The sequence below is a fragment of the Pseudochaenichthys georgianus genome, chromosome 8 (genome assembly GCF_902827115.2).
Source record: "Pseudochaenichthys georgianus chromosome 8, fPseGeo1.2, whole genome shotgun sequence".
Taxonomy (NCBI): Eukaryota; Metazoa; Chordata; class Actinopteri; order Perciformes; family Channichthyidae; genus Pseudochaenichthys; species Pseudochaenichthys georgianus.
Window position 1 is genome coordinate 32,865,286 of NC_047510.2, and position 12,310 is coordinate 32,877,595.

Here is a 12,310-nt window from a genome sequence, read left to right on the forward strand (position 1 = left end):
TGTGTGTCAGGACGAAAGTCTGGTTTCATGTTAGCGCCATCCGAGGGAAATGTAGTCATTTACGATGCTCGTCTTGTCGAGTGGAGCCACAATCGCTGAGGGCTCTCCAGACCGACAGCTGAAAGGGCCCTATTTCTGTCTCTCTTTCTCCGCCACACAGACACTCACTTGACTCTTTCTCTCAGGCAAAACGTAGCCGCTCATTTCCTTAGTCTAATCGCTCCATCTAATCCCCTCGGCACCTTCTCCTCTTGATCTGAATTCTGCTCTTTCCCCCATCTCACTCTCGTCCTTCCCGTTAACCTTGTTCTCCTTTTATACTCTGGGTCCCAGGCCTCTCCTCTCGTCTTTCTTTTCCTCTCACTTATTCCCGTCACTTTCTTCCATCATGTTTATCCTCGTATCATGAAATTCTCCCGTTCACGTGTTGCCTCGTTGTCGTTCGACTGACAGATGGACTAATCGCATCGAAATCCAGAAAGCAGATGTTTTTTGCGTAACAAGCATTCAAAGTCCACATTGCTTTTTGCCAATTGTTTACAAGAGCAGCGCTTTTGATGGGCTGGACTCATTGCAGCGTGGAATTTAATCTGCATTCATGCTTTAATTAGATTCCTGCCCAGTGATTCGTTTTGTGTATTTAGTTGTTAGCATTGAGTCTCCATGATTGCAGTTAACCCTAACCTTCGTGAAACGTCCAGAATGCAGCGTTTAAAGAAATCCTAATCTGTGTTTTAAAGGTCGCCTATAATGCAAAATCCACTTCTTCATGTCTCTTCTACATCAACATGTGTCCCCTCTTCTTCACGTCTCTTCTACATCAACATGTGTCCCCTCTTCTTCATGTCTCTTCTACATCAACATGTGTCCCCTCTTCTCCATGTCTCTTCCACATCAACATGTGTCCCCTCTTCTTCATGTCTCTTCTCCATCAACATGTGTCCCCTCTTCTTCATGTCTCTTCTCCATCAACATGTGTCCCCTCTTCTTCATGTCTCTTCTACATCACCATGTGTCCCCTCTGTGGAAAGAGACTCTGAAAGTTTCAGGAACAAAGATTTTCTCTCTTTTTGATCCATTTCTATAAAAACCTGTCTGAAAATGAGCTGATCAGATTTTGGCCACTTTGTGATGTCATAACGATGTGTTGTCTTGTGTAACCATTAGCCAATCAGCAACCAAGGTAACCCCCCCCCCCCCCTTATCACCTGAATCTCCTCTAGAGCACCATTGAGTTCTTTGTAACCAAATGTCTCTCAGAGGGGCGTGGGGAGGGGCTCCTTACTTTCATCTAAAGTAACAGACAGAGAATCAGCACTTTTGAAACAGGGCTGAAACAGAGGGGATTATGGGTATGGTGTTTCAGCCAATCAGAGACAGGCTCTGTATATATCTGAGACCTGTGATATGTTGATGAGAAACAGAATAATATGGGACCTTCAAGGCGATCTGAATGTTTTGTTTCTCTGCAGGTGGGTAAATGGGAGAACGGTTCCCTGTCCATGAAGTACCACGTGTGGCCTCGTTATGAACTGTATGGCGGGGCCGCAACCAGGGAGGACGACCACCTGTCCATCGTGACTCTGGAGGAAGCTCCCTTCGTCATCGTGGAAGACGTGGATCCGCTCAGCGGGACCTGCATGAGGAACACCGTGCCCTGCCGGAAACAGTTAAAAACACTGTGAGTGTCTTAGCTTCCGTTAGAAAGATATCGCTCGTCACCGGCTTGAGCTGCAATATCAGGATACATGTATTTATTATCCCTGCAACAATGGAAGTAGTCATTTCTCTTCAGTTTGCCCATCACTGTCCCTTTAGAGCAGGCGCCGTGGGAATTGTAGTCTTTTATAGTGTGTTGACTACAGACGTCACAATTAGGTGGCCTTTCTTATAAAAACTAAATACTGGCTCTAACAGGCAACGTTACATCTCAGATACACCAAGTTTTAGACAGAAAAACTAGAATAGGATTGTCAAGAAGTCAAATACGTTTCGGAAAAGGGACCTCAGCACATACAGATACCCACAGATCGACAACTGTAGAAGTCAAGTGGATGTGAAGTACATTATCTTATAGGAGCATCAACTGAAAACAAAACGAACACTGGGACTGATGTCTTACAGCTCGTGCTGTCAATAGATTTAATCGTGTTAATCACAAGTTGATCTGACCTGACCATTTCAAACACTTCTCTAAAGCACAAAAAAATAACTTGTTTTAACGCGTTAAGGTTTCCAAATTGAGCTTAACCAAGGGAACAAAGAAATATAAAGCAGAACACGAAGAAGTGTTCATAATATATGGCATTTCCTCGCTCCTCGGGCTCGGTATCACCGGAAGTTGATTTGTCTGCGCAGGGACGGACTGGGACTACAAATCAGCCCGGGACTCTCGACCGGTCCACTTCGGTACCGCAAGTAAATACCGCTAGGAAATTGTCAACGGGGGGGGGTGCTAGTGCTAGCGGCCCACTTCAGTGCCGGCCCATCGGGATTCGTCCCGATGGCCAGTCCGCCCCTGTGCCTGCGCCATCTTGAGTAGCGTCCCAGTGGCCTTATTTTTGCCCGAGGATCGAGGAGCGATAATCGAGGAACTACCAGACCATCCTCCGATGAAATCCACAGATACTCGCCCCGCCCCCTTTCTGTGTATCGCTCACTGATTGGACGATGCAGCGCATGCACCGATCTGGCTGCTGTCGGACGATCAGCTGTGCGGCGTCATCACAAACGGACGTCGCTTCACGTGACGCTCCGGAGGAAACGACGTCCCGTTGCTCTTAAAACTAATTTCCCCGCTTCTCGTGGTTTCCTTGCGTCTCTCCATGCTTCCCTGGTGGGAGGGACTAGTCGTAGGGAAACTACGCAAGTGAAGGACGCAAGGAATCCATTCAACCGAAGTGAGACGCAGCTATAGTCAAATCTGCCAAACTCTTCCAGCCCGTGCTTATTTAGCTGACTCAGGATAAATCTGTCTGTAGTCAAAACATGTTCACACTCAAACACAGCTGTTGTTATCTGACTGGTGCGAACCAGCAATGACCTAAGACCTACTTGAATGATTCCTACCAGAAAAAGGCATTCGAATATCAGAATAACGTCTAACATATGAATCTTCTCCCAAATGAATAGATAGCAATGATTTCAAAAAGACTTGCCAGAAGAGATGAAACGGAGAAAACCCTGCCTCAATGTTTGCTGTGAATGAGGACGATTTCCCAAAACCTACTACCAGAAAAGGACATTCTAGTATCAAAAGAAGCATAAAGTCGAACATATGAATGCATTCATATTTGAATAGATATGAAGAAAATCTAAATGACTTGACAGAAGAGATGAAACTGCCTGAATGTTGGCTGTGAATGAGGATGATTTCCCACGACAGCTCCACAGAGCCAGAGGTAGAATCAGTTCACACTTCATCGGTGTGAGAGTGAGAGACTCCAAATCACGACTACAATTAACGCTTCATGCCAATTCAGGAGCACATATTTCATTCGGTATTCAGGTCGTTTTATTACTTTTTAGTCATTGACTCAGTTTGTCTATACATGCGCTTTGTTTCCGATTCAAAGTCATTTTTTACGTGCAGTATAAAGAATTCGAGACACAGAAACATGCTTTATTATATGCCTTATATCTGAAAGCATCGGAAAACATTCAAGTAAAATATATATGAATAAATAATAAAATAGTAATAATAATGATAACTATTATCCTTAATAAAAAATAAACTAATACAATGACAAATAATTATATTCAATGTAAATAATAATCATACAAAGAGGGAAATACAAATTAAAAGAGAATATTCCGGGATTTTTTTGTGTAGTTTTCTTCGTCTGTCCAACACATTTTTACTCACGATACCAAATCAAAACGAGATAACAATAATCCTTTAAATATTAAACAACTACTTTACTACTACTTTAGAAATCAATTATACTTCATATAAATCAGGGATGGGCAACTTTTATGAAAGTAGATATGGTGCAAAATGCGAGAGCGTGTAAAACCTGATGTGAGTACTTGCAGAAAAAATATCTGAGCTTGTGTGCATACAGCAGGAAACCGATGGACTGTCCACTCCAAGTAGGGAATGAGTCCTTAGCCCAAGTGAAGGAGTTCAAGTATCTCGGGGTCTTGTTCTCGAGTGAGGGAACAATGGAGCGTGAGATGGGCCGGAGAGTCGGAGCAGCGGGAGCGGTACTGCAGTCGCTTTACCGCACCGTTGTGACGAAAAGGGAGCTGAGCCGGAAGGCAAAGCTCTCTGTCTACCGGGCCATTTTCGTTCCTACCCTCACCTATGGTCATGAAGGATGGGTCATGACCGAAAGAACGAGATCGCGGATACAAGCGGCCGAGATGGGTTTCCTCCGCCGGGTGGCTGGCGTCTCCCTTAGGGATAAGGTGAGAAGTTCGGTCATCAGGGAGGGACTCGGAGTTGAGCCGCTCCTCCTTCGCGTCGAAAGGAGCCAGTTGAGGTGGTTCGGGCACCTAGTTAGGATGCCACCTGGGCGCCTCCCTAGGGAGGTGTTCCAGGCACGTCCAGCTGGGAAGAGACCAAGGGGTAGACCGAGGACCAGGTGGAGGGGTTATATCTCTTCGCTGGCCTGGGAGCGCCTTGGGACCCCCCAGTCAGAGCTGGTTGATGTCGCCAGGGAAAGGATAGTTTGGGGCTCTCTGCTGGAACTGCTACCCCCGCGACCCGACCACGGATAAGCGGGAGAAGATGGATGAATGGATGGTGTGCATACATTTACACTTGTATAAAATATCCACGTCACTGTGAACCAAATTTGAAGTCACAGAAGAAGAAAAAAGTTTTGGAGCTTGTAGAAAAAAAATGAACTTAGTGATGAAATGTTCACTTGCAGAAAAATACATATTTTTAAAATATATTTTCCATTACAACTGCAACTTGGTTATTACACAACCTCTCAAATCAGTCATTACAACTTGACGAATCTGCTCTGTGGCAGTATACATCGACGAATCTGCGGCCTTGACTTTTGCTACACTTCTTGCGATGAATGTGTCGCTAAAGTAATTTCCACCATATACAACAGCCCGTGTTTCTTGGGAGTGAACAAACACAATACACACAAACGCGTCACAGATTATTTCGCGGTATTTGGCTGCCGAACGAAATCATGTCCGCAGCTTGCGACGTAACTAGGAGTCTAGTGGACGGTATCAGTACTACAAGACCCCGGGCCGCCATTTGCCCATCCCTGATATAAATAGTAATCATTGCATTTCATTTTGTCTTAATTTTGTTCTTGTACATATCATATTCTATTGACATGTATATAGACTTTTTGCACTACTTTTTATTTTGTATTTTTGTATATGTTGCATTGTTGGAGGAGCTCAGGTCAGAAGAAACACATTTCTACACTGTAGCTTCGTGCACATGACAATAAAACCTTTGGATCGTGAATCTTTGAAAAAAGGGGGTTAATTCCGTTTTTTGTCTATGCAGCAATGAAACGAAGGACTCTGGGATCTACATAAAGCGCTGCTGTAAGGGATTCTGCATCGACATCCTGAAGAAGATCGCCAAGCAGGTGAAGTTCACCTACGACCTTTACCTGGTGACCAACGGCAAGCACGGAAAGAAGATCAACGGCACGTGGAACGGCATGGTGGGAGAGGTGAGGAGAGAACGAGGAGTGCCTTTTTTCTACATGTTGTTGAATACAGTCACATTTAAACTTCTGTATATGAAGATATGCATATTGGAGATAAACGGACATATGTCTGACAGCAAGCTTTAAAATACAACCTTCCTAATATACAGAAGTTAGCATTTAAACATGGCTTTTCTTAAAGCCATGTCATGCTTTTCCGGTTATGACCCGTCCCCTTGTTGTTATGAAGCTTTGTCTGCATGTGAACGGTCTGCAGAGTCAAACCCTCAAAGTGCACCCTGTAGCGAGTAAAGCTCTAACACAGAGAAGACCTGTCTGTCAGGGTTTCCGCTAGGATTTTCTCTCGCCGGTCAAATGTCCGGGCAGCATTTATTTTACCGGACTAATTTGAAACTTACCGGTCATATTTCAATAATAATAATAAGAGTTGTGTAGCAGAGTTTCCGTTAGCAGGTAATTACCGGACTATGAGCAGATATGCTTCAGTTTAAAACTCAGTTCACGGGCTCATTTTTATATTGCTTCAGTTTATAATCGTAACAGATCGAAAAATTCAGATTCATTTTTCAATAAATGATTCCACAAACAACAAACAACATAATTATTACATTCAAACAAACTACTTGTAGTAGATAACGTACATTATTCAGAAGTTTACATCAACTTTGAATAATAACACGGGAGAAACGGAGCCTCTCCCTCCCTCTCTCTCTCCTGACAGCCCGTCAGTTTCTCATGCAGCTCTAGCAGCTCGCTAAACAGAGGGCGGGGCTTCAGGTGATCATGCAGAGCTGCGTGTCTCGGTCAGACTCAGCAGCTGACCTGATCTCTCTCTCGCTCCGGTTACACTTCACTCGCGTTTATGTCCATATCGATCAGATCCAGCTCTCCTGATCGGCCTTTATAGAGAGCACCGATCAAACTATTAAGAGTGAATATCGGCCGATAATGACCGGCGGCCGATCGATCGGAGCCTCCCTAATTATTACCAGACATTTTGACCGTCAGGTTTTGAATTTACCGGTTTTTTATAAATTTTACAATCCGTGGAGCCGTTACGTTAAGTCCGTGGATTGGTCCAAATTGACCAATCCACGGACTTCCTCACACACACACACACACACACACACACACACACACACACACACACACACACACACACACACACACACACACACACACACACACACACACACACACACACACACACACACACACACACACACACACACACACACACACACACACTCAATCTTTTCTCAGCTGCAGCTCCGCCGATTTCTCCTCCCTGAGACGGCGGGACGTGGCGAGGCTGGGAGTCTGTGTGTGTTCGGGCTGGGTTTCGCTGTGTCTCGCTGTCTCGCAGGCGGCCACTGGGCTCATTTTTAGCCTACTGCTTTGTATACTCTCACAGAACTATTCACAGTTCAAAGGCTGCTAATTTTGGTCAAACAGCAATTTGCCTATACAGTGCAACTAAGGCTGTATTTGAATGACAAAAGATGACACTCACCTTAAAATGTCTCTAACCTTTGCTAACCATACGGTTAGTGGACAACGCCTTCTTCTGGATAGTAGTGCCGCTGCTCTCAGAGAGAAACCAGACGGTTGTTCTTCGGTCAAAAGGAAGAAGTTTATAAAGTTTATAAAGTTCACGTCAACTTTCTGAGACTTTAGAGTCAGAGAGGACAAGTTTAACTGGACGATAAATCAAGAAACATTAAGGAGTTTATTTTATATATGATGTGGCTACCTCCCCTGCTATTCTACCTGGTCGGCTACCTGGTGCTGGGGATCTCCGGGACCGGTGTCGCTCCCGACGCTGAACACCCACAAGACACACCTGCGCTTGATGTGTGGCCTACCCCAGGCACCATGGCTTCCCCGGATTTAGGAAGAGTTGTTGCCATGATGACAACCCCGCTGCTCGCGGAGGACCTTCTCTCATGGACGTCTCATCTACCCGGGGTTCTGCCGCGAGGACTACGCTGTCTATGGGCCCAGGGAAATGGGAGACTTTCCCCCTATGCAGCGCGCACTTGCGACGGCAAGCCGACCAGCCCAGCGAGGAGGACCTGGCTTCTAATTCTCCTACTCCTGATGTCGGGTAACGTGAAACCGAATCCAGGCCCAGAACTGTCTCAGCTGCAAACACCAGAGGAGTTTAGAACGAAAGACGGATTACGTCTTTTTCACCTTAATGTTCGCAGCATGATTAATAAAATGGACTCCATCAGAATATGGGCCGATTCGACTGACTCTGATATCATTGTCCTTTCTGAGACGTGGCTCAAAAAGTCGATTACAAATGATATGATAAATATAAAAGATTACAATGTCTTTAGAACAGACCGTGTGGGAAAAGGGGGCGGGGTTGCGATTTATGTTAAAAACCATTTAGACTGCACCTGCATCGAATCCCTAACAAAACCAAAATGCTTTGAACTCTCTGTAATTAAACTATTGCTCCCAAGTGGTTCAGACATTATAGTGATCGGATGCTACCGCCCGCCCGCTGCCTCAAGCGAAGCCACGAATATACTCTCCAATCTTCTCCATAACTGGACTAAATCCGAGATGGTTTTACTCGGAGACCTAAACTGGGACTGGCAAACGGATTTACAAAACTCTTTCAAGGACACTTGTGACTCTCTCTGTTTGGTGCAACTAGTTAACTCGCCAACTCGGTTAAACCAAAAAGATTTAGAGAAGTCCACTTTGATTGATGTTATTCTTACAAACACACCTCAGCGTTTCTCCGCAGTAGGCACGTTTTGTAATGATATAAGCGACCACTGCGCAATTGCTTGTGTGAGAACCTGTAAGATCCCTAAAGGAAAGCCACGTTTCATTCACAAGAGGCGATTCAAACATTTCGATGAGCAGGCGTTTCTACATGATGTTTTTAATAGTGATTTACACATTGTTTCACTTATGACCGATGTTGAGTTAGCATGGAATTATTTTAAATCCACCTTCTTGGCTATATGTGACAAGCATGCTCCTTTTAGGACATCTAGGATAAGCGGTAAAGACAACCCCTGGTTTAATGATTCTATATCCTCTCTCATTCGACAGAGCAGTGGCGAACCGTCAGGGCCCTCTAGGCCCTCTGTGAGGGCCTAAGATATTCTAAAAAATAATATTTGAAAACATTAAAAAAAACGTTTTTTTTTTTAAAATATTATTTTTTATATTTTTTTGTTGTTACATTTTTCATTAGTTTTACCAAAATAACTTGATTTAATTGTATTTAAAATAATATTTCCAAAGAAATAAATCCTTCGAAACTGCCTGTTCAGTTTCTGTTGGAATGTGAAGGGTTAAATGCCGTCTGCGAGTTATGTGAAGACCGGAGGGCTTGTTGGTCCCTCTGTAGATTCACAGAGGGCCCGCCATAGTAACTCAATGAGAGAGTAATGTCAAATGACAGTACAATTGACCAATCATATCTTCCCTCTAAATGGGCGGGCTTTATTTTCGCGGACTTTATGACAGGTTCCGCCCGCTGTGAGGTCTATGCAAGTGGTCCAGTGACGCGTCCTAAAACCCGCAAGTAAGCTTCGCTCGGATTCCCTCGACAGAAAGCAGTGGGATTTCTCCATAAGGTTTTGGAAAATAGCTCGAAATAAGGTCTGTGGAAAACGAACTTGTTAGATAAATGCACGTTTTGTTCAGCCGGATAATATCCACATGTCTACCCTACTTTTATTATTTTCGAATCATAAATCTAATCGATAGATTTATGATCGATAGATTTCTAATTAGCATAAGTTCGTTCTTGATGGCTCACTTCAGTGATAGTGAGGACATCTTTGCGAAATTATTAACCGAGTCATTTTAAAGATTGAGTTACAATGATAAATTGGAGTGGCAAAGGATCAGCTGAATGACCCCGCCATGAAGTGCTTCATCCAAAAGAACAGGAGGATGGACTTTGTGTTTCAGTGATTTGATCATCAAAGGTAGGCCTAAGTCATTTTCAATGCGGGCCGCCGTGCCGACTTAATTCATTTGTAATTGCTACTTGGCTGTGTGTGCCCTGTCATGATAGGTGTAGGTATAAATGATGTTATTTTGTGTGGTAGAGGGTCGCTGTCATTGATGCGTTTCACCCCAGACCGCTGTTTTGATATTCCGCTGAAGTATAGTTGAGACGTAATATCTCCTTTTTTTTTAGAGGGAAGGGGGGGTCAGAGGGCCTAGGTATAAAAGTCACGGCTCGCCACTGCGACAGAGAGACACTGCCTGGGCTAAAGCAAAGAAATCGAATATTCCATTAGATTGGAATCTGTATAGGACATTAAGAAACAAATGCACTAAGCTGATTAAAAACTCTAAATGTGCCTACTATCTTAATGCAATACATGACAATTTGAATAACCCTGCAAAGTTTTGGAAACTTGTTAAATCCTCCTCAGGTTCTATCACTCCAAACAGCCTTCCTGATCTCTTAAGGGTAAATCAGAGTGAAATCAAGGGCAAAATGGATATTGCAGACCGCTTTAATAATCATTTTATTTCTGCTGGCTCAATCTTTGATTCTAGCAACTCAGGGATGATCGCTGCAGAAGGAGAGCCAGGTCCTCCGCCACTTGACCCTGATCAACTGTTCACCTTTGCCCCCATCTTGACCTCTCAGGTTCACAAAGCTTTAATGAGCCTAGATGTAAAGAAATCTTCAGGCCCAGACAAGATAGAGCCGTTCTTCTTCAAAGTTGCTGCAGGTCTGATTGCAGAACCCATAACCTCTATTCTGAATCTCAGTCTTTATGCTGGTGAATTACCTAGCTCATGGAAGTCGGCCATGGTTCTCCCCTTGTTAAAGGGCGGAGACCCCTCTGACCTAAATAATTATCGCCCTATTTCCAGACTGTCTGTAATGGCCAAAGTCTTTGAATCTCTTGTAAACGAACAACTGAAAAAGTTCCTAACTGACCATAATATTCTTAGCGAGTCTCAGTCCGGCTTCAGATCAGGCCATAGTACTACTTCAGCGGCTATGCTAGTCTCAAATGACATCATTGAAGCACTAGACAAGAAAAAACACTGTGCAGCATTGTTTGTTGATCTGTCTAAAGCTTTTGATTCTGTGGATCATGCATTGCTGCTGCAGAGGCTTGGCTGCATAGGTCTTGGCAAAATGGCTTTGAGCTGGTTTAAAAACTATCTATCTGAAAGAACTCAGTGTGTCTCAGTAGAAGATTATACCTCAGCTGCTCTTACTATAAACAAAGGTGTTCCACAAGGCTCTATTTTGGCCCCTGTCTTATTCTCCATCTTTATAAATGAACTAGGAAATGGGATAAACCCAGCACGGTTTCATTTATACGCCGATGATACAGTTGTTTATACAGTGGCTTCCTCTTTAACTCAGGCTATAGAGCTTCTACAGGATGCTTTTAATACACTGCAACACTCCTTGCTAAGGCTAAGACTGGTCCTTAATGCAAAAAAGACCAAGTACATGACCTTCTCTCGCTCTCGAGCTAATACAGCTGTCCCTCCGATTCTTACACTGGAAGGGACATGCCTTGACAAAGTAGCATCCTACAAATATCTGGGCATATGGATTGATGAAAAGATGGCCTTTGATGTTCATATTGGGAACCTACTGAGAAAACTTAGACCTAAACTGGGCTTTTTCTTTCGTTTAAGGAAATGTTTCCCGTCTGAAGCCAGGAAGAGAATTGTGCAGAGTTCCTTTCTGTCTGTATTAGACTATGGCGATGTGATCTATATGCATGCTTCTTCCTCCCTGCTTAAAAAGCTGGACTCTGCGTACCATACTGCTATACGTTTTGTAACGGGTGCAGGCTCTCGCACCCACCACTGCACTTTGTATCAGTCCTTAGGATGGTCCTCTCTGTACCAAAGAAGACAATCACACATGTTGATTTTTATCCTTAAGTCATTGCTAGGTAAGCTGCCCTTATATATCTCCAGACTTCTGTCATTTTATACTTGCTTTTTTAATACTAGACGAGCAGCAAATGGGATGCTTTTAAATGTTCCTTTGATGCAGTCAGAGCTTGGTAAAGCTGCATTCTCCCACTATGCTCCCTTTTTATGGAATACGCTGCAAGTAAAACTTTGTCTAGAGGCACTTCCTACTGTAAATGCTTTTAAAGGTATGCTACGATTAGCCCTTCATGAAACATGTAACTGTTTTACCTGATGCTATTGCTGATGTGATTATGCTTCTTGCCACGGCACAAATGGCCTTCTGGATTTATATTTGAATTGTATGTTTTTTTGTTTAATGCCTTTGTTTTATGTTGAAACTTGTTGTGTGCCGTGTTGGTCAGGACTCCCTGGAAGAAGAGATCTTGTATCTCAATGGGACATTCCTGGATAAATAAAGGATAAATAAAATAAATAGGGGGGGGGGGGCAGGAGCTCCAACAAGCCGTTTAGGACAGAGAGTGAATACACTATACAGAGATGCTGTGAGAAACTAATGTGAGTTTGGAAAATTGCACAATAAATCTATTCTAGTCGACCTCAACAATGGAATTATGATCAGTGGAAATGGCCATGACGTGGGACCTTTAAGATACCAAGTAATATATGTTTGTATAAATGAACAATGCAAGCCATGATCTGACATAATCACAACGTGGCCCCAACATTATTGATTATCTATCATCTGGAAG

The 12,310-nt window shown here is 43.6% G+C and overlaps 1 protein-coding gene across 1 annotated transcript in view; it reads left to right on the plus strand.

Annotated features, from left to right (window-relative positions):
* The window catches only part of grin2ba (glutamate receptor, ionotropic, N-methyl D-aspartate 2B, genome duplicate a), a 238,127-nt gene that overhangs the window by 178,591 nt on the left and 47,226 nt on the right, over positions 1-12,310 (plus strand). The window contains 2 exon segments of the mRNA XM_071204120.1: positions 1,473-1,681; positions 5,486-5,657. Coding sequence (XP_071060221.1) covers positions 1,473-1,681; positions 5,486-5,657 — 381 coding nt within the window.